The sequence below is a fragment of the Ovis aries genome, chromosome 19 (assembly GCF_016772045.2).
Source record: "Ovis aries strain OAR_USU_Benz2616 breed Rambouillet chromosome 19, ARS-UI_Ramb_v3.0, whole genome shotgun sequence".
NCBI classification, from domain to species: domain Eukaryota; kingdom Metazoa; phylum Chordata; class Mammalia; order Artiodactyla; family Bovidae; genus Ovis; species Ovis aries.
The window spans coordinates 23,760,619-23,784,218 of NC_056072.1; the positions used below are offsets into that span (position 1 = coordinate 23,760,619).

At 39.6% G+C, this 23,600-nt stretch overlaps 1 protein-coding gene and 1 pseudogene across 32 annotated transcripts in view; both read right to left on the reverse strand.

Annotated features, from left to right (window-relative positions):
- The window catches only part of LOC114108678 (contactin-4), a 1,043,928-nt gene that overhangs the window by 546,662 nt on the left and 473,666 nt on the right, over positions 1-23,600 (reverse strand). For all 32 annotated transcript variants that reach the window (XM_060402845.1, XM_060402823.1, XM_060402848.1 and 29 more), the window contains one exon: positions 6,169-6,310. In XM_060402845.1, the coding sequence (XP_060258828.1) occupies positions 6,169-6,223 (55 nt within the window). In that variant the 5' untranslated portion in view covers positions 6,224-6,310. The remainder of the gene's footprint in view (positions 1-6,168; positions 6,311-23,600) is intronic.
- Positions 20,941-22,331, reverse strand: LOC101112352 (dnaJ homolog subfamily A member 1-like; annotated as a pseudogene).

Consider the following 23,600-nt stretch of genomic DNA (forward strand, 5'->3'; position numbering starts at 1 on the left):
CCTGGAAAATTCCATGGATAGAGGAGCCTGGAGGGATACAGTCCATGGGTCACAAAGAGTAGGACATGACTTAGTGACTAACACACACACACACACACACACAAACACACACCCACCCACCCATAGTATACTTCAGTTTAACATATAAGACACATCTTGAGACTAAAATGCCTTCTGAGGACTACTGGACATTGTCTCCACATACTCTTATTGCACCTTGGTTTTTGTTTCTTGGGTTTCCCTGGTGGCTCAGAGGGTAAAGAGTCTGCCTGCAATCTGGGTTCGATTCCTGGGTTGGGAAGATCCCCTGGAGAAGGAAATGGCAACCCACTCCAGTATTCAAGCTTGGAAAATTTCACAGATAGAGGAGCCTAGCAGGCTACAGTCTATGGGGTTGCAGAGTCAGACATAACTGAGAGACTCTACTCTTGTATTTCTTACTGTCATAGATTCAAGCTACATCCCTCTGATTAAGTATTCAACCAGGGCCTCCTCCTTGCTCCAATTACGAGAATGCTTGCTAATCCCAGAATATGCCTCTTGAAATAAACAGGACCCTTTCTCCACTGCCTGTCCCAGATGCAGTGGTAACAGCAGCAGACAGCTTGTGAACAGACAACAAAATACTCACATTTGCAGAGGATGCACTTTCTCAAAAAGAAATCATTGCTGAAGTTGGTCAACTGCATTGTAGAGGTGGGAATATATTTAGCCTCAAGGCCAACTAAGAATACATCAAACATACATTTTTTTCACCCATTTACAGAGGACTTTTAAATGTCTTTACACCTCTTCCTCCATATGAACATATGAACAAGTCATTTTATTCTTTTTCTCAAATCTGCCAATATGAACAGAATCAGTAACACACAGCAAAAACACACAGAAAACACATACGTGAAATTTCACATTAGATGAATAAAGTTTCAAGCTTAGCTCTGACCCTTCAGCATATATATCTGCCTTTCAAATCATGTGTTTAGTTAGAACTATGGTGCTACTGGTAAAAAAAAAAAAAAAAAAAAACCCTGCCTGCCAGTACAGGAGACATAAGAGATGAAGGTTTGATCCCTGGATCAGGAAGATCTCCTGGAGGAGGGCATTGCAACCCACTTCAGTATTCTTGCCTGGAAAATCCCATGGACAGAGGAGCCTGGTAGGCCATAGTCCATGGCATCACAAAGAGTCAGACATGACTGAAGCAACTTAGCAGGCAGCAGACAATATTCTTAGAGTTAGAAAGGACTCTAGGGGAGCATCTGTTCAATATCCTCATTATACAGAGGTGTAAACTGAATCACAGAGAGGCAAAAATGACTTGTCCATTAGTTGGCTAATAATAAAGCTAGTAAATAGTAAAACAAGTAAAAAATTAACACTATCTATTTGTAGGACCTGGATAATACTTCCAGGCATATCTATGTAGAGGCATGCGTGCAGGCTATTGTTGTCGTTCAGTCCCTAAGTCTTGACCAACTCTTGGCGACCCCATGGACTGCAGCACACTAGGCTCCCCTGTCCTCCACTATCTCCCAGAGTTTGCTCAAATTTATGCGCATTGAGTTGGTGATGCGTGCAAACAGACCCACATCACAGTCAACACTTCAGTAACCTCTGCCAAAATCATGTTTTCTGTCTGGTTTTGTCCTAATTACTGATGTGACCAATAATGGGCTTCTCCTCTGCTGCTAATTGGTGTGTGCGTGTTTTTGGTCTGGATTCCCCCAGAAGCAGAGCCTGAAAGAAGGACCTGAAAACAGTTTATTTGGAAGATGATTCCAGGAAGTCCAGTGAGAAGGAGAAGACAGGGAGTATATTATGGGCAACCGGGCGTCAGTCTTGCTGGGGACCTCAAAGGAACTGTGAGGAACATGCCTAGGCTTCTCTTTCTGAATGACAGGCCCTGAGGCTTTTATCTACTGATTCTCACGCCCCATGGTTTGTGGACCACACTGAAGAAGGGAGTTACTTTCTCGAAGCTCCTCTTGCTTGTGACTTTAGAGGAAGACTCAATGCAGAAAAAATACAGAGTGGGAACAGTCCACCCAGCTATGGTTAAAAGCAGAAATTGACAAGGGGGTGCTACACCAAGAGATAGAGTTCAAGGCACACCAACAAATTTTAACACTGCATATGTTAAATCAAATTTTAAAAACACATTTATATGAATCAGCCTTAGAGATGCCTGGTTCACTGCCTTAACATGAAGGAGATGGCACGCCTTGGATTCAGTGCACAGCTGGGAACTGGAGATTGGCTTTCTCTTGCTCATGTCTGGTCAGTATGCAACATTTGTTCATTTGACATATGCTTATTTATTCAGTGACTGGTACTATGTACCATGCAGTTTGGAGATGCTGGGCATACAGCTGTGACCTAAAAAGATGCAAAATGCCTGCCTTAACAAAGCTTCAATCTGGTAGGGAAAGGTATTCAGCATAAAGACAAATAAAACACATAGCTATCCACATACTGATAAGACCTCTGAAGAAAACTAAATAAGAGGGGTATAAAATATTGGTGAAAGGAATTACTGCTATTTTAATTTAATTTTATTTATTGGCTGTGGTCAAGTCTTATTGATTAGGTGGCATTTGAGCAGATTCAAAGAAGGTCAGAGGGCAACAGATAGGGACATTCAAAGAGAGAGCATTATTAGGTAAAGGAAGAATTAGTACAGAGACCTTAATGTCTACTTATTTGGTACTGTGTCTCATAACAAATAGAAACTAAGTGCTCGAAACAGACTTTGCAACCTGGTGAACTAGGAACAGCATCTTGCCGGAAGGCCATTTTGATTTGCTTCATACAGCCTTTTATTTATTTATTTAAAGTTTTTTTTTTTTTTAATGTGGATAACTTCTTAAAAGTCTTTACGGAATTTATTACAGTCTTGCTTCTGTTTTATGTTTCTTGGTATTTGGCCGCAAGGCATGTGGGATCTTAGCTTCCCAACCAGGGATGGAACCTGCATCCCCCTTCATTGGAAGACGACGTCTTAACCACTGAACCACCAGGAAGGTCAAATTAATTTGAGTTGATTGGCAACAATAATTAGGAGATTTATTCATAAAAACTAAAAACTGGGAGACCTGGCATATAGGAGCAGAGTGGGGCACCAGTTGGCATGTTAATAGGACATGTTTTGTTGTTTCCCATAGTCACCTATACTGCCTGTTGTCAGAAGGAGTCAGTGTGACCTTAAGAATGCTTCATTCATTTACTAGCTTCCTTGTTCTAAGTAGTAGGGTTATGAGCTCCCTGTTTAAATTAAGAGGGAGAAAAATAAAACTCAATTTTGTAGAGACTGAATTTTCAGACAACTAAGCATCAGTAGTCACATTTTAAACAGTCACAGTTTTAAATTGTTGTGAGAGACTGAGTCTAGCTTTGTAAGAGAGAACACTGTTCTTGTAGCATAAATTACTAACCAACTCCTTAAATAATTAGCAGACCTTTTAAGGTACATCTCGTGTAGGAGAAACCTGTGTATTTATTTGGATCTTCTACCTTGTTTAGGAAAAAAGATGACACAAAAAAAGCATATTTGAGATTCACTAATTATAATAAACATAATTGACAAACTGTTTTCCTTGCCAAAAACTAATCAAGAAATACACAACTAAGAAAGTATAGAAAAGGAAAAGAAAGAGCAGTTAAAGAAATCTGTTCAGAATTCAGTGTCGAGTACTATGTAAATTCATGAAATCAAGACAAACAGCAAGAAAACAAAAACATTAATTAACGCTTGACTTTACCTACACTGAACAAGGCATATGGTAAGGGAATATTAATGCCATGTAAACCAGTTCACAAAAGACTCACCTCAAAAAATCAATATAATGATTTCCTGCAAAAGGTTAAGTGCATAAAAAAGATACAGGTACACATCTTGGGTGAGAATTTCGAGTTTTTCTAAAACACCACTGAGGAGATTAATGGCTTCACTGATTTTTAACCCTTTGATTTCTTGTTATCTACTGTGCATAGCAGGTTAATTTGCTATGATCAAACACTGAGACATTGATTCATGATCTTGTACTTTAAAGTAGACATTTAGCTTGGAGTCAGGAGAAGTTAGAGACAGACTGTCCCAGTCGAGGACTTTCAGGAGAGTCAAGGCCCATGAAAAGACTGGAGAAAGGAAGTGAGGCACAGAACCTGAGGCATCTGCTGGGTGGTGGACATTTAGCTCCTGACCAGATGAGGGTAAGGAGTAATATTTCTAAAAGAGATAGCTAGATGCCAACAGGACCATAAGCAGGGAATGGTGAGGATGCTGTAAACCCAACTAAGGCAAGAAGTGCAGGCTTTGAAGCTAGGGTTTTCTAAAGTTTCTAAGTGGATGGCGGTTCACATTTAGAAAAACCTAGGAATGATAAGCCTAAAATTATATGCCACAGCCAGAGAAGGCACTGGCAACCCACTCCAGTACTCTTGCCTGGAGACTCCCATGGGTGGAGGAGCCTGGTAGGCTGCAGTCCATGGGGTCGCAAAGAGTCAGACATGACTGAGCGCCTTCACTTTCACTTTTCATTTTCATGCACTGGAGAAGGAAATGGCAACCCACTCCAGTGTTCTTGCCTGGAGAATCCCAGGGACGGTGGAGCCTGGTGGGCTACTGTCTATGGGGTCACACAGAGTCGGACCCGATTGAGAGACTTCACTTTCACTTTTCACTTTCATGCATTGGGGAAGAAAATGGCAACCCACTCCAGCGTTCTTGCCTGGAGAATCCCAGGGATGGGGGAGCCTGGTGGGCTGCCGTCTATAGGGTCACACAGAGTTGGACACGACTATTGTGACTTAGCAGCGGCAGCAAGAATCAAAGCCAAAATTTAAAGAGTAATTTACAACCATACACTGAAGAAATCAATGAGAAAGCTACAAGACTGTATAACATGTTGGTCAAAATTATGAAATCTGGAGTTAGTCAGCTCTGAGTCTGAACCTTATTAGCTCTACCATCTCCTAGCTTGGGGACCTTGGGTGAGTTTCTTAAATTCTTAATGCTTTAGTAATAATATTAATAATAACAGTGATAAAAAAAGAATAAACACTTCTTAGTGATCATGAGATAATGAAATAAAGTACACTGAGTGCTTAGTGCAGTGTCTGGCATGCATAAGGGATCCATATACAGGAGTACTACCATTACTACCTTTAATTACACAGTAATCGCAGTAATTTACTGTACCTAGCTGTAAGTCAGTACGGCTCTAGAACACAGCTAATAGACTTCTGTGTCTTTCTTGCATAGGAGCATATCCACAGATGTTAACACAGTTCAGTTTCTCTGTAAGGTACTTACATTATTGTTAATATGTTACTGTGAGGTAACATTATTTGAATGAATGCATGAATCAAGTTAAGTGATGACTAAAAAAGTTACTTTTGTTTTACGGTATAAAAACATAAATATATTCCAGATATCTGTCTTGGACTCGACACTCTGAATAACAAAACAGATCAACTAGTTTTATTTCAAAAAGACATGGAAAGACTCCCACCATCCCAACCTGGAAAACAACTCTCAGTGCATACTGGATGCAGGCCGCATCAACTCAGAGTTGTGCATGTCAGCTGGTAGGCTCCTATCTTCCAGAATGCCAAGAAGGTAATAAACAGCATGTTTGAACTTTTCAAAGCCCTTGTCTAGCAGCTGACCATGAAAGTATGGTAAAAGCCTTATGTCTATGCTTATGGCTCCTGCTAAACTACAGGTGTATTCAAATGAAAACAAAGGTATCAAAGGATGGTGTGATATCAACAAAGACATTGAAAGCATCATCCAGATAAAGTTCCATCCACTGACATCAAAGTAGGCAATACTCGAGACTAATCAGGTTTATTGCCCAATATCTCTGCACAATTGAGTTCTGGAATGAGCAAAAATAACAACTTTCAAACCAAATAATAGCTCATACAACTCTAAAAGGACCAGACAGACAGGCGAAACATCAGTGTCTAGCTCTGGATACAACACCATGAAAAGAGGTGCTAAAAGACCATCAGGAGACTATATTCAGTGGTGTCAGCAAATGCTATGTCATAGTAGTGGGTGCTCTTACTATTTTATCATTGCCATCTAAAGTGAAGGCCCACTTTTGAATTAGTGTGAAATACAGTGGCATTTTTAAATCAAAAAGTTTTCAAATGACACTCTACCTGCAAGGCACAACATGAAGGATTGCAGTACCAGCAGTTCCCATGGCAACCTCATCTTCAGTTTCCGAGGTCAAAGGAGTTTCAAGTCCAATAACAAGTGAATAGAATAGCTGCTTCTTTAAAGTTGTGTTCAACCTTTAATCTGTGGAGGAGAAGAGACATGACAATGAGATCTGGGAATACTTCTCCTTGTGGTCTCTGCAAATTTACTGAATATGAATAAAAGTGACTTTTGGAAAACTACTGCTGAAAAAGAGAAAGCATGTTAAATTTTGAATATGAAGCAAATGAGCCTCTTTTCCTTCTTCCCAATGATACTGGGGTAGAGACTGGAGCTGATAGATCCCTGTGGCTACTGAGTGAAGGTAAGAACAGCTTCTGATTAGATGAGAACCAACCCGAAGGCAGGGGACTGAATTACGTTTTATAAGCTCCTTTCCAGGACCTTAATCTCCAGGTGCTGTTCTTTTTATTTTCCAATTAATAATACACCCAATATAGTGAATACAGAAGAGATATCACTGAACAAAATAGGACCTGATGGACCTTAAGGAGAAATTCTGAAGTCTTAGAATGGAGTTAAATGTGTGAAAAATAATAACTGCCCCATGATTTCAAGTATTTTTCCCCCCAATGCTCTATGTTTCATCCCTAAAATGCAACAGAAATGTGCAGCTCCAGTGCCTACAGACAAAAATCCTACCAACTATGACTAGCTATCTACTAGGTTCTTTTGGACAAATCCAGGGCATGAGTGAGAACAGTGATTCTTTTGTTAGCCAGGAATCTTAGAACAGGGAAACTCCATGGTGAAGAGAGGCTACTTGTTCGGTGTACAATCTACATAGCAGGAAAGTGGATGGGCAGATCAGGAGGCACTCATGGGCCCTCAGAAGGGCACAGGCTTGTTCTGTTTGAAGGGGCAGGTACCCCTCAACTCGTGCTGATGGCTAACATGAGGGGTACAGACCCAGGGTTCCAGGGGCATTTACAACTTATCAAAGAACAGTTGAAAATACTAGTATTTATTTTGAAATTCTCCCAAGTTTTAAAGGTGGGAAATCAGTTCACAGTATTTTTTAAAATGTAGAGGGAATCAAACAAAGCTGAGCTGCCTTTAGGGGCCAAAGTTTTGCAACATGACCTCAAAAAAACAGAACTCACACTGCGCTTGGCTTGTTCTTTTATTCACTCATCCCTTCTCCCGTCCATCCTGTGAGCCAGTCATGGATTTATGCATCTGTGGAGTGCCTTTTGCTTGCCAGACACTAGTGAGGCATGGGACCTACCAAAAGAGATCCCAGCTCTAGCTGTAGGGATCTCCTACTCCAATGGGGTACAAGCTGCCTACAGTTTCATAAAACTGCTTGTGAAGGAGAAGGGACATTTCTGGACTTCATAAAGGAGATGAGCTTGCACTGGGATTTGAAAGATGAGCAGAATCCTTCTTCCTATTCATCATTTAACCGAATAAACGACAAATTTAAGGAACCATAAGACACATTCTCTTTACAGCTTGGGTTATAACAAGACACAGGGTCCTCGGTATATATCCCACTCAGCCTCCCTCCAAAGCTTGTTTCAAAAGACTCTTCTTAGTTAAGGAAACGAAACCTCGTTGAAAACCACACAGGACCATACAAATGCTAGATATGATTACTATTATAGCCCGGAGATTTTTTTTTTTAAGCTGATGATAACATGAGGCTTCTCATCTCACTGCCACTTATCAGGAAAAACACCAAGGGAACACAGGTTTACATGAGAACATGGACCAACACAAGCTCGTTAATCAAGGGCTCTTAGCATTAATTGATACCATGTGATCACTTAGAAGCCTTTATGTTTACCAGGAAGCTTATAGAAAGTGAAGAACCATCATTAGAGAACTCTCCTGTCCTTTGTGCCCTTAAATAGCTCAGTTTCTGATAAAACCAGACTAGATATGTTGTGAAGACAAAAGGGACTCTTAACTTCTGATCTGCTGATGTGGCTGAAAAGCAGGTTGTGTCTCTAATTGGATATGTTGAAATACTCTTCTGACATGCATGGTGATCAGGCCATTTTAGATAAACAGGATGTGCTGATCAATGAAAACTATTAATGTTTTTAGCAAATGATCAGGGTATTAATAATTAATATTGTGAGGGAAATGTCATCTCAGACCTGGGGATTGATCTACAATGTTAAGCATTTTCTTGAAGCAATTAAAATTAATTTAGAAAATGTATCCAATTATACCATAAAGATTTGATTCATGATAGGATGCTGTTTACAGTGCACGTTCTGTTAAGAACTGTAGATTTTTAAGGATGAAGGATTTCAAGAACCCGATTGGCATTTATTTACCTCTCAGTAGGTAAGGCTCACCTTCACTAATCAGAAATAATGGGGCAGTTGACAGTAATTTGTCTGATGGGCAGTCTTAACTAGAGAACTGGATTTTCTGAAGGGAGGTGAAGATTCATGAATCTCATGTGGGGCTGTGGCGCAGGATACAAAGTTTTATAATTTCAGTTTTCTGCCAGAACCAGAAAGCAAGCTGTGGGATGAGGCAAGAGTTATGGCAGTCATAGATCTCCCCTGCAGCTGAGAGCTCTCTCTGGTTTATCCTAAGGTGGTTGTAGCAAAAGGTAGTGTACTCAGCACTAACGGTGGGACCTTGACCAAGAATTAGACTCGTAAATCCTGGGGAGGAGGCCACACAATGAAACAGGACTGGAGAGCTTTTGCTGGCAGAGCCAGAAGGAGATGAATAATTGAGAATTCCACAGTGTATCTGTACACAGAGCTCCACAGAGCACAACTCCTCTAGCTTCCAACTCTTCAAAACAATTCTTATTCCAACAGCCATGCTGAGGAACTCAGTATATAATGTTTAAGACAAATCATGATTCAGTTCTTCCTTACGTGTCCTGATTCTACATATAGGGTTTAATCACATAAAGATTAGTTTTAGCACTCTACTAAATTAAAAATCTGCCGGTATCCAAATAGTTCTATTTCAACTCAGTGAATAAGCAGATGTGCTAACTGGGGGACAGAGGCAGGGCTAGGGGTTGGATGTGCAGAGAGGTAAGAGCCCTGCCCTCAAGGAGCTCACTGTTAACTTGGCAAGAAAGGCTTTTAAACCAGTCGTTGTATTTCAGTGCGATTCACATAATAGATCTATGAAGGACAAGGTGCTAAGGATACAAGGGAACATCATCTAACTGAGCCAGGGGTGGGGTAGGGCAGGGGCTTCAAGAATGTTCTCCAGGGACTTCCCTGGTGGACTAGTGTTAAAAATTCACCTTGCAGTGCAGGGGACGTGGGTTCAATTCCTGATTGGGGAACTAAGATCCTACATACCCTGGGGCAACTAAACCCACATGCTTCAGAGCCACAGCTAGAGTCCCTGCACTGCAACGAAAGCTCCTGCATGACACAACTAAGAACCGACACAGTCAAATAAACAACAAATACAAAAAAAAAAAAAAAAAAAAAAAGTTCTCCAAAGGGGCTAACAGTGTGAACTGAGTCTTAAAGGATAAATAAGAGGGAGGAAGGAAATGCCAAGTCAAGTGACATGGACAAGGAAAATGAAAATTTGGAGGGTGTTCAAGTTACTACAAAGCAGGATAATGGAAGGAGGAAAGTGGACAGACTCACATCTGATGCTACGCTTGAATCTACATTCTCTAGCAGTGTGGCTCATCTGTAATGACAATAACACCCATGTTGCTGTTCAGTTGCTAAATGGTGTCCGACTCTTTGGGACCCCATGGATTGCAGCACACCAGGCCTCTCTGTCCTCCACTATCTCCTGGAGTTTGCTTAAGTTCATGTCTGAAATACCCATAATGCAGGCTTATTGTGTGGTTTAAGAGAAAGTATGGAAGGCACCAAGGACAGGACCTTGATACTTAGCAATCACCCTTGGTAAAGATAGTACACCACTGTCTAAGCCATGGGCCTGATCCCCGAAGGACCTTGACTATATATTAAAGAGTTTGGAGAATTCCCTAGTGGTCCACTGGTTAAGAATCTGCCTTTCAATGCAGGTGAGGCAGGTCTGATCCCTAGTTGGGGAACTAAGATCCCACATGCAGTGGGGCAACCAAGCCCAGGCACCACAACTACTGAGCCCATGAGCTCTGGAGCCCCTGTGCCACAATTACGGAGAAGCCTGGGCAGACAAGGAGGAGCCTGCATGTAGATCTCATGTGCCACAGTCAAGACCCTATGCAGTTCTCCACCCGCACTCTCCCTGGCCAAAAAAAAAAAAAAAAAAGAGTTGAATCTGAAGATTAGGAGGAGGATGGGGATGATTTTAAACAGGGGGAAGTTCTGAATATATTTGGTTTTCCTGTATGGTGATCTGCTTTACATGCAACCCCCAGAAGCACAGAATATCTAGTCCTGCCCTTTGCCTATCTCCTCTGGTCAACAGGGGACCTGCATCTCTAAATACTAAGTATGATATTTTTCAGAATCTCATGTGTAAAAACACTAGATTGGAATTAAGTTCTTTCTTCCAGGTTTTGCCACTAGTCATCAATTTTGGGAAAGCCACTTAATTTTTGTAAACATACTTGCTTGTCTACAGTTTGGGACTCAAACCATGAACCCTGTCTTTTGCACACACATGTTGTAAACTTTAACCAATCTATGTTTTAAAAGTAAATCTCCATTATTATTATTATTATTTAGATTAAGTTCAAATTTCCTCTCAGATGGTAAACTTCATAAAGGTAGGAAATTTGTCTCAATCATTGGTATTTAAGAGGCTCATGGGATAGTACATGGCACAGAGCAGGCAATCAATAAACAATGTCAGTGAAAGAATAAATTTAGCTAACATCTTTCATGTGTCTACCATGTGCTTTGCTATTCCCTTTTCATTTAACCTTCATAGCAACACTGGAGGGTCAGATGTCACTATCCTCTATAAAACTATAATATTGGAAACTAGACTATGACAGTCTACGGAACTTGTTCAAGGTTAAACATCTCTAAATCAACATAGCCAGTGTTCAAATCCATGTCTTCCTACTTCATACTCCTCTTTTCTAACACATCGACAGAAATGTAAGAAAAGTGATGTGTCTTTCATATAATGACATAACATTCTGATGCTGCCTCTTTTCTAACTCTACTTTTCATGCTGTCTTGCAGAAACAGAAGCCAGCACCACTGATCAGAGGTACACAGTCTGTGTAATATTCATAACATAAAGTGGAGCATGGGTTTTAGAGCTGAGACTGTTAGAAGACCGTATTTCACTAGTGTCAATTCAGAATTCTTCTTGTCAAGAACACAACTGTGAAGTTTTTCTCCCTTTAAGTATAAAAACAACAGGAATGATTATTTTCTGGCTAATTACTATTTAGAATGCAGCCATTCTTAAGGCAAGAATGTTAAAAACGATCATCCACTGTTCCCAGTGTATACCTGAGCATTTTCTAATTCTAAAATTAACTAATAAGGGATGCAGTCAATCATAATGGCAAGAAAGCAGTGAGCAGAACTGAAAGCAAGAGAGAAATTCAGCTTCCTCGGAAAGTCAACTGCCAGTCATTTCAAGGGAAGATGGTGTATAGTCAAATCTTAATATTCAATCAGTCAACATATATTTGAGTGCTCATTATTTACATGGCTATATGCAGAATGCAGAGTCAAGGTCAAGGTCTGTGTCCACAAGGGCATGACAACTCAGCTGGGTAGAAAAGATTACTGATTATATAACTTAGTTTATATACCAGCTTAGTGGTACAGATAATTTATACTTTGTATCCTGTGGTATCTGGTCTACAGGTTCTTCTTGGACAATGAAAATTAATATCAATCAAATTAGCTTAACACATTGTCTCCTTGCACCAGATTTTTTCTCTATATTCTATAAGAAACATATTTCCACAACTATTTCTGAGATCGTCCCTGCTTCAGTGGACAGTGCAATAAGCAGTCTGCCAGGAAGGTGAGAAAATGTGTCTTGCTTGGTTTCTCTTTGAATGGCTTATCCCAAGCATCTTAAAATATGAAGAGAAGAGTGTAAAGACGATATAAAATGCTTGAATAATACATTTGGAAAACTGCATCAATTAACCAACAGGTAGGCACACATGAGATGCACCATCTTATATAGATGGTGCTCACCTACTCAATAGCTGATTGGGACTCTATTTCCATCATAAGATCATATTACAGAGGACTTTGAGGAACTACAAAGGGTCAGCTAAGGTAAACAATTACCTCTATTTTTAAAAGCTTTCTAGACCATGTGGTGTCTGCCACTTGTGACAATTCTAACCAGAAATATAATGATTATATTAATATTCACTCTGGCATAAAAGCAGAGAGTCAACATCTTATCAATTCAGTCACGGAAGAACATCTTTTATACATCTTGAGAGCCAAAGATTTCTACACATTGATCTTGAAAAATCTCTTATTAAAGTTTCTTAGAGTATATATGCACTATTATTTTTTCAACACACTTTCTCCTTATAAAACCTTACTCTACATTGATGTTAGACCTGTTCGCTTTGCTACAGGAGACCGTCTTAAAAAAAAAAAAAGTAATTCCAATAATCACAGTGCCATTTCAAAATATCACAGGATAGAGATTCAGAACAAACTTGGTTCCTAGGTCAGTCCTGTTATTTACTTATTTGGCAAGTTTCTTTACCAATAAAAGAAAGACCTAGATCAGGTTGCTTCTAAGAATCACTGAAGCCCTGATGCATCATATATCAGAGAAAGGGTGTGCATTCAAAGGATTTAATATGTCAGATGAACAGTGGTCAGCATGTCCTTGCCATAACCAATTAGACATCTCACAGTTTCTCAGATGACACCATCTTCTCACACATCAAAGTTGTTTGAGATACTGATACATTGCTTTTAACTTCTGTGTATGGTTCCATTACTGCAATGTAATACCCAGCCATAAATGCATATCTACTATTCATAGTCTCCACCAGATAATCACTTACTGTACAACTTTCCAAAGTTGTATTCACTTTTTATCTTTATTAAAGTAATTCATAAACATAGCTTAACTACTTCTCCCTGACAGAACTTCTTCCCAAGGAAAACAAGTAAATGCTTATACTACTATTTCTCGATTTGGGGATATTATATATATTAGTTTCTTTTCTAAATGATGACAATTCAATTTCCTTTTATAATCACTCCCAATGAGAGATGCACATACATAAACACACACACAAATACCTGGTTCCACTTTTGTCCAAATTTAGTTACATAATTTAATTTGGTCAATAATTTTTCAACTAAGGCCCAGAGTATAGTAATATTTACCTTTTTGTAATAGTGAGATTTTTAAAGACTTAAGAATTTTTGATTTATTTGTTTAGTTTTCTAAGTATATATCACAAATTCACCCTAAACATTTTACCATGTCTAATGTTTGCATTATGTTCAAATACATATTGCAATCCCTCGGTGTGAATAAATATTTATTTAGGAACATGTAGATACTGAACACTTTTAAAATTCAACTGAAAAATGAACAGACATACTTCGCGGTGTTCTAGCATCATTTAGATGAAAATAGAAAAGCCTTGTGTTCAAAGATGCAATTATATATATTATGTATACTATGCAATTATCCATATATGAAAGATCTATTTGTGAAAGTTTCCAGCTCAATATATGTAATTAATAAGCAACATAAAAGAATGTGTGATTAAGCTATTAAATAACGCTGGAGGCAATGCCATGGTAGAATGTAATATGAAATAACTAAGGAAATAACAAAGCACATATTATATAGTAGTTGCTTCCTAAGTATTAACTCATGTAATCTTTAAAACAACCCTTTAAGGGTGACAACAATATTATATTTAAGGGGTAAGTACATTGTCTTTAGTTAGAGCTGATATGTAACGGAGACAGGACATAAACGCTGAGTATTTTTCCCACAAGTTTACTGAAGTATATTTCACATACACTAGTATGTATTCTTCTTAGTATAAAGGCTATTGAGATTTCCAAAATTTATGCAGTCATGGGAACTTCCCTGGTAGTCAGCGGTTAAGACTCCATCCTCCTAATGCAGGGGCCCAGGTTTAGTCCCTGGTTGGGAAACTAAGCCTCCACATGCTGCAATGAAAGACGCCGCATGTCACAATCAAGACCCAGTGCAGACAAATAAATAAACAAAAATTTTTTTAAAAAAAATTTAAAATTATGCAGTCATATCAGCCCTACCACCAACAAGATATAGAATATTTCCATCATAGTAGAAAGCAACCCTGAAAACTGAACTTCATAGTGTAGATGTTTATCCACACTACTGACATTCTCCTAAATACTGAAGTTATAACACAGGCTTATTAGAAAAACAGGCAATTGTAATGTAAAAGATACACTGCACTTCCCTCTTATTTAGTCTGCTTCTCAGTTACTTCATTTCTGCTTTAGAACGTACAGTACAAAAAAAAGACGACAGAAGTAGATCATACCAGAAGACAGAAAAGGACTCGACACCTCCATGATTCACTTCCCAGGCCTGGGCAAGACAATGCTAACAGAGCATGGTACTTTCTCAGAGCTTAGCCCAGGGGCAGTCCCAGAATCTTTTCCAGATAGCATTTCAAATAGACATGGCAAAATCAACACGGTTTGCAAATTATATAAAAATGTCTTTGCTTTCCCTATTTTGGTTGAAAATATCAGCTTTAGAATTACACAAACCAGGTTTTAAATCCCAAATCTACCATTTAGCTGTTGACCTTGGGTAAGTCATTTAACCTCGGTTTTGGAGAAGGCAATGGCAACCCACTCCAGTACTCTTGCCTGGAAAATCCCATGGATGGAGGAGCCTGGTAGGCTGCAGTCCGTGGGGTCGCTAAGAGTCGGGCACAACTGAGAGACTTCACTTTCACTTTTCACTTTCATGCATTGGAGAAGGAAATGGCAACCCACTCCAGTGTTCTTGCCTGGAGGATCCCAGGGACAGGGGAGCTTGGTGGGCTGCCGTCTATGGGGTCGCACAGAGTCGGACACGACTGAAGTGACTTAGCAGCAGTAGCAGCCTTACTTTTCTCTTCGGTGGGCTTCCCTGGTGACTCAGTAGTGAAGAATCCTCCTGCCAATGCAGGAGACGGGGGTTCGATCCCTGGTTTGGAAAGATCCCCTGGAAAGGGGGATGACTACTCACTCTAGTATTCTTGCCTGGGAAATCCCATGGACAGAGAAGCCTGGAGAGCCACAGTCCATAGGGTCACAAAGAGTCAGGCATGACTGAACGACTGAAACACTTTCTCTTTGGCAAAGTGACAGTGATGATTCAGGGTTGTTGAAAGGAATGTAAGAGAAAATCTCTTTAGCTGGATTCTACTAAAAAAGTTGAGCATAACCTTGAGGAGGCAAACTTTTTGGGAAACGAAGACGGACAAGCAGTGGAAGAATGTGGCTTTAGGAGAGACATGGATGCAGGAAGCTCACTGTGCCAAAGAGGAACAACTCATAACCCGTAAGATTCCCTCCCGAGCATCAGAGGAGAATGCATGGGGGAACTTGGGTGGCTTGGGGGAGCTGATACTGCCCGGAGACTACAGCTTTAGTTTTGCTTTCTGGGTATTGGGTAGTAAACTTTGCAAACTTTCTTAAGGCTCCTACCAACAGAGCAGGAAAGACAGGTTTTTAGCAACCATCTCACGTTTGTTTTCCTTCTGCCTACTGGTGTGCTGCAGAGTGCCAATTCTGCTTAAACTCCCAAATAAATCACTGTTAATGAAGCATGTTGCACATACAGACAGCAACAGGCATTTTTTAATCACCTAAACCAAAGAAGAGCTAAAGGTAAGCACAAAACACTCTAATACCTAATATATTAGGTGTCAGATTTTAAGTGGCAAGAATCGTACAACTTTCAGTGCTTTTACTTGGATGCACTTAGTGGGGAAGTAAAGCTACCAGTATATTCATCATTATGCACAGCTTGCCAATTGCTTGGACAGCCAAATCAGATAACTGGGAGCCTAAAAGAGAGTCTGTATCTACTTAATCAGAAGCAGAAATAAGAGGGCAAACATACACGCACACATTATGACAGGCTATACAAACAAACAGGCTAAAATCATTTACACTCTGTCCTTCACTCCCAAGTCATTAAGTAAATTTCTACTAATTGACATGCCACATAATACAGAAATGAATGAGACAGGTATAGTCTGCCCTCATGGAGCTTGTTTCATTCTACTGGCTGTGTAAAGGGCTCTAGAGTTTTGGAACAGTGGATAGCCAGCAAAGTGTGTCAGTGTGACCCAAGACTGTATATGACCTTTGGAAACAGACTAGGTTCAAATACTGGTTTTCTGTATCAAATGCACAAAACGTTTTGTTAAAGCTATTTGGATGGTCCAAGTTTTTCATCTATATGACAGAGACACTGTCGCCTATATTAGAAGTCCATACGGAAGTATGTGAACGAATGCATATAAAATGGTTAGCACCATAAAATCTTAGCATGGACTTTGCCTCACTTAGGGGAAACTTAGAAGTCTCCTCTCTTATCGTGGAGTATGGGGACATGAAACTACCTTTCAGTGAAATGGTAAAACAGGATTTCTATCCATTGCTTGCCATCTCATATAATGGTAAACAAACTGTACATTCCAGATCCTGTGCTATTAATTTATAGAAATATATAGTAACATTCATCTAAATAATCTTTGTTGAACAAATGAAATATGTCAGGTACTGTGCTAGGCACTGGATGTCACAGTAAAGTGGATCCTGTCATCATGGAGCTTGCCTTCTAGTCCACATTCTAGTTTATTTGCCCATGGAGATCATTTTCTTAAAGAAATAGCTAAATTCCTGTAAACATACCTCAGTATCATTGTCTTTTAGACCAGGTCTGCAAGCAGATAATAGGAGATTTCCAGATGATTTGACAAACTCTTTTGAATTCTTCTTTGGGATAGCACAGTTTTCCAGAAATGCACTGCATATTATATAAAACTATTTAAGCAAGTGCTCACCTCCTTATTATTTATTTATTTTTTTTTGGATTCAGATCTATCTGCATCTTGGGCTTCCTTGATGGCTCAGATGGTATAAGAATCAGCCTGCAATGTGAGAGACCTGGGTTCTATCCCTGGGTTGGGAAGATCTCCTGGAGAAGGGCATGGCAACCCATTCCAGTATTCTTGCCTGGAAAATCCCCATGGACAGAGAGAGCCTGGGCTCACAGGTTCATAGGGTCACAAAGAGTCAGACACAACTGAGCGACTAAGCAGAGTACTATCAGCATGCAAGATGGTAGAGAAAGGTAGACAAAGAAAACAACGAGGGTTTTTTGTTGCTGTTGTTCTTTTTTCCTGAGTACTTACTATGTCTGTTACTATCCAAAGGTGTTGCATGAACTGTCTAATCCTCACAATAACTTAAGGACAGAAGTATATGATTATTCTCATTTGTCAAATAAGAAAGTGAAGCTTGGGGAGGCAAGTAAGTCAGATACTTCTTTGGTATTCCTTCCACTGCTTTCTGCTAGACATTAAGTGCCCAATTTCCCCTCAGCATATTGTGTCAGGCCCAACAGTAGCGACATTCCAAAAGGAAAATAGAGGAGACAGCTGATAAACCCCTGTGCAAAGGTTGCCCTTCTCTGCATTGGTGGGCATTCTTCATCATCAGATACAAACTGATGAAACTGATTTATTGCATAAGGATTCAGAATCGTTGGTATGCTAAGGTACAGTTTCTTCCCTTACAAGAACAGCAGAAATTTCTAATGTGACAGTTTTAAAAAAGTATTTTATTGCCCTGATCAAAGGGTGGTTATTCATGGGTTAGTTCTATGGCCAAAATAGATAGAATGTGATCGATGTGCTCTTTGTTTCATTAGGCTGACTTAGGCCAAATTGAACAAACACTAGTTGGTTCTCGGAGAACCAGATTTCAGGCCTGGCCTGTCACATATATAACAGATGTCCCTCTAGTTCTGAGTGTGAAGTGAGCACATGCTGCCAATCTACTTTTAACCATTCTATTTATGCTGTTATTTAAAATGCAATAGAGTGATCATTTCCAGTTATAAAGTGGCCTTTATCTGAGAACCTCCAAAGGCCAGTGTTATTAACTTTACACTGGGATGAGGGTAAGCTTATATTATAAGTATTATAATTCTCAGGCAGAAAAACAGGCATAAAAGAGTATAGTGAATATACAAAATTTAGTAAATGTAAAAGAAATATATGCGTCTTTGTCTAAAGCTAAGACTGTAGAGAAAGCAGTAATTTTACATGAGGAAAATTAGCCGACCCCCTCTTATCCAAGTGGTCAAGGCTGACGTCATCAGAACCAGGTCATGTTGGCCTGGAGCCTCCTCAGCCGCACAGCGCTGAGGGGGACACAGTATTCACGTGTGGCCTAACTGACAACTTGACAGTGATGTGGAAGTTCAGGGTGATCATGAGAAAAAGTTGAGTAAGATGCTGCAATATAACTGACCAGGAGTCTTCAAAAGTGTTAAGATCATCAGTGGCAAGGAAAGACTAAGGAACTGTCATGAATTAAAGAATAGTGTGGACAAATGAATATTACAAACAAGGTGAGATTTCTGGATTAGATCTTACAGAGAAAGAGGACATCTGCTTAAAACAAAACAAAACAGAATACTGGCGGACTTTAAACCAGGCCTGTTGTTTAGTTAACTGAATGGCACCAATATCACTTTCCTGCTTTTGATCACTATATTATGGCTATGCACTATAGCTTCCCTGGTGGCTCAGCGGTAAAGAAGCCACCTGCCAATGCAGGAGACGTGAGTTCGATCCCTGGGTAGTGAAGATCCCCTGGAGTAAGAAACGGCAACTCACTCAAGTTCTCTTGCCTGGGAAATCCCATGGACAGAGGAGCCTGGTGGGCTACAGTTCATAGGGTAGCAAAGAGTCAGATACAACTTAGTGACTAAGCAACAACAACAACCAGATGTTAGCATTAGGAGAACTGGCATGAAGGGGAACTCTGTACCCTTTTTTGTAACCTTCCTGTAAGTCTTTAATTATTTCAAAATAAAGCTGATACTGCATCAGTTACCTCCTATTCTGAGAGTAAGACTGAAAAACAATCCTGTTCTGGTTGTAACCACAGTGGACCTATCCTCCTTGAAAGATATGTGCACACATACTGCCAGTACGGATGTATATTTATGGCATGCCACAGTGTTTCCAGGAAAGTTCAGTGATCATGAGAGCGTACTCTGAGGAGACACACTGGCCAGAGTAAAAATTAAGCAGAAAAAAAAAAAAAAAAAGGGATTGCAGCCTGGATGCCCAGACTGCAATCCACATTGACAATGCTGTTATTTGGCTCCAATTTAACTAAAATTAGATTGCTGAATAGACAAGTTAAGGTATGGGAAAAAAATAAGTTTATCCTGCTTTTCTTAATGAAGAAAAAAAAGCCAGAATTCTGTATTTCTTGTATGCTAAAAATATAGCACCCAGGTTTTCCCTAAATTTCTTTTTTTTAATTTTTTAAAATTTTTTTAGTTTTTTATTTTTTTAATTTTAAAATCTTTAATTCTTACATGTGTTCCCAAACATGCACCCCCCTCCCACCTCCCTCCCCATAACATCTCTCTGGGTCATCCCCATGCATCCCCAAGCATGCTGTATCCTGCGTCAGACATAGACTGGCGATTCAATTCTTACATGATAGTATACATGTTAGAATGCCATTCTCCCAAATCATCCCACCCTCTCCCTCTCCCTCTGAGTCCAAAAGTCTGTTATACACAGCTGTGTCTTTTTTATCACCATGAGCTCTTTGCAAAAAAAAAAAAAATGTGAGACCTACGTAAGACAGCAGAAAAATATGAAAGTGGGAATAGATGTAATACTAGATAATCATATTTTCTCATGACATCAAATTTCCTCCATAAATTATCAGTCTGGGCCTGCTGTCGGTAAAATAAAGTGTAGAAAGCCTAGCTATCTAAGGAAACTAAGAAACAGTTGAATTACCTACAGAAATATTTTTGATAAAAGAATTCTAATAAGTGACAACAAACTTTGAAGCTATTTCAGAGATGCGGCAACCAACCAAAGATCTAAATAGTTGTAGTTATTTCAAGAAGATTTAATTCCATGACTTCTGTTAAAGTATATTTCTACTCACAGTTTAAGTTTTTGTTTTATTGCCTCACAGCCCTCACTTACTACACCTTGGCTGCAAGTTTCAGGAAAATACTTTCAAGTGTAGAAAAAAAATGATGAAATATGTCCCCCTGCTGTCTATGTTTGTATAACTGTGAATATACATAAGCACTCATCTGATTCTTGCTAGCATCACAGTGCAGGCTCAGACTGTATCTCAAGTTAGCTTATGGAAGCTCTACTAGAGGAAAACCAAAGCTACTTGGGAACCACTGATCTTGATGGATGAGAAGGAATAACCTGCATACAGGTAAGGGATACATGTATACGTACAACTGATTCACTCTTGTGCAGCAGACACTAACACAACATTGTAAAGTAATTGTACTTACTTGTATATATATTACAATATACTAATTTTAAAAAGAATCCACAAGTTTACATATTCATATATGTATATGCATAACTACAAATATATATATATATATATATATATATATATATACATAAATGGGGAAATGAAGAAGCTCTTTGTTACGGTACACTTCTACCTAGTAAATATGGAATAAATGATATGTGTTATGGGAAGAAAAAAAGTAAATTTAATTTTACTTTTTTTTTTTTTGAGCTTTTATATTTTTAAACACTACTATAGTTGAATATTAAAACAAAAGCAAGTAGTGAGCATATTATGATTACAGTCCTTCACTCAATCACTACTGCAAATAAAACACCAGCAGTGAGTGTTATTCACAGGCCCTACTAAGAGGTCTGACACTGAACACCACCCCGAGGATGATGTTCATCATCCTCATATGCTTCTCCATTGTAATGGCGCCGTCTTTCCTGATTTGGATCAAAGTCCACTAATTCTACCTGGTCCATTTCATCAGTCTCTTCTACTTCCTTCCTCTCAGGCAGAAGTTTTTCCAGCAAAGAGAGTTTATCAGGAGAGAGAAAGCCATTCTCAGGAAAGTTTACCTTAAATTCAATGATTAGGCGACCCTTTTCATATGGCCTACAGTAAATTGGCATGCCTTCATTTAGCACACACTTGATATCTCCATGCTTGACAATCTGACCTGGATGAGAAGTGATGACTATGGTTCAGTTGTCAAGAGTAGATATTGGCTTCTGGAAGCCACACAATGCCTCAGCCAGCTGTATGTCCATACACATGAAAAGGTCTTCTCCTCGTCGAGTAAAAACAGCATGGTCCTTCTGATCTAAAACAATGATAATATCTCCTGGCTCCAGTCCTGGTTCTTGGTCTCCTTCACCATGGAATGTTATCTTCTGGCCATCTTTCATGCCTTTGTCAATATGAACTTCTAGAATTTTCTTTTCTCGAACTACCTTCCTTCCGTTGCAGCTTTTACATCTATATTTAGGACTGATCCGCTCCCCATGGCCCTGGCACTCCATGCACACAGACTGAATTTGCTGAACCATTCCAGGTCCTATCTGATGAATTCTTATTTGCATCCCAGTACCTCGGCAATTGGGACAGCATTCTACTGCTCCTTTCTTACCATCTCGGCCTTCACATTTGTCACAAATCACATTCTTTTGCAGAGCTAGTTTTCTTGCTGCACCATTATATAAATCTAAAGTTACTGTAAGTTGATGCACAACGTTTCTACCTCTCCTCTCTCTCTGCATCCTGCCTCCTCCTCTGAAAAACATATCAAAGATGTCCATAGGGGAGCCAAAACCACCACCTGCTCCACCTTCTTTAATTGCCTGTTCTCCTCCTTTGTCATATAATTCCCTTTTCTTTGCATCAGAGAGCACTTCGTAAGCTTGACAAATCTGTTTAAACTTCTCGCCTTCATTTGGATTCTTATCAGGGTGGTACTTCAAGGCCAGTTTCCTGTAAGCCTTTTTCAATTCTTCTTGGGTGGCATTGGGTTTGACCCCCAAAACATCATAGTAAGTGGTTTCTTTCACCATTTTCTACAGCCGGTGAGCGGGCCGATGCAGGTGTGGGGGAGCGGGAAGGAGCGCGTTGCTGTGCGCAGCTCGGGCAGCCGCCGCTCCTCCGCCTTTCACCCAGCGTTCTGGAAAGTTCCTAATTTTACTTTTGAAAAGTAAAATTGCATACTTTTCAAAAGTAAAATTGCCTGCATAAATACAGTGAAATATCATTCCAAATAGTCTTCCTCACTCCTAGCTGAATGCATGAAGGCAGATTTTTCATCATCAGGAATAATTTTTTTTTAATGATCTTTAACTGTATTTCTAGCTCATAATAAGCCTTCAAGTGGGGCAGTCACAATGGTAGTGGAAATGCTTCAGACTCTAGTGACAGCCTTGTGCTACTTCAAAGCTCTGGCACCAATTCCTCCATGAGATGCTACTTTCTCCTGAATTCACACAACTGAGGAATGAGTCTGGTAGCCATGATGAGCATGCTCAGAGAAACCAGGAAAATGCTCAGAGAAGAAATGTATTGCTTCTGCTTTGTTGATATTAACAGGGGCTCCAAGAAAGCTCCTCTTTGATCCAATTCCCCAAAAGCTTAATCCATGGCTTTGTCCCACTGCCTTTTAGCCCCTGATCCTCTATCACAACCACAGAAGTCCACATACTCTTCAGTTTTGACATTCGAAGTTACATGTCTCAGCATGTTAACTAGTCAGAATAAACTACAGAAACAGTATATAAAATCATGTACATTACATATACACATGCCTTCCCTGGTAGCTCAGTCCATTAAAGAATCTGACTGCAAGAGACCCAGGTTTGATCCCTGGGTTGGGAAGATCCCCTGGAGGAGGAAATGGCAACCCGCTCCAGTATTCTTGCCTGGGAAAGCCCACGGACAGAAGTGCCTGGAGGGCTACAGTCGGACATGTCTTGGCGACTAAACCACCACCAACCATCACATATATGCATATAAATGTGTATATATGTTTTTGTGAATATATGATTGTGATATATACATTTATGTCTATACAAACATATATACATATATGTCTACACACAAACATATATACACGTATGTGTGTATATTCACACACACACAGAGACACACACACACGTGATATTCCAGGGCCCAGCTGCCGACAGAGAGTAATTTGTACTATACAAGAAAAGAATTTTAAAAAAAACCCTTCGAAATCTTTGTGTTTCACTGTGCTAAGTAGACATATTTCATACACTGTTATTCAGCAAATACAACATTACGCTACATTCTAGTTAAGGATAAATTCCAGAAATAATTCATGCATTTGCAGATGAACAGTGCAGGTGAACAAGGACACAAAGGGTCTGTAATTACACCTGGGTATATTTATATGCCCACCAGTT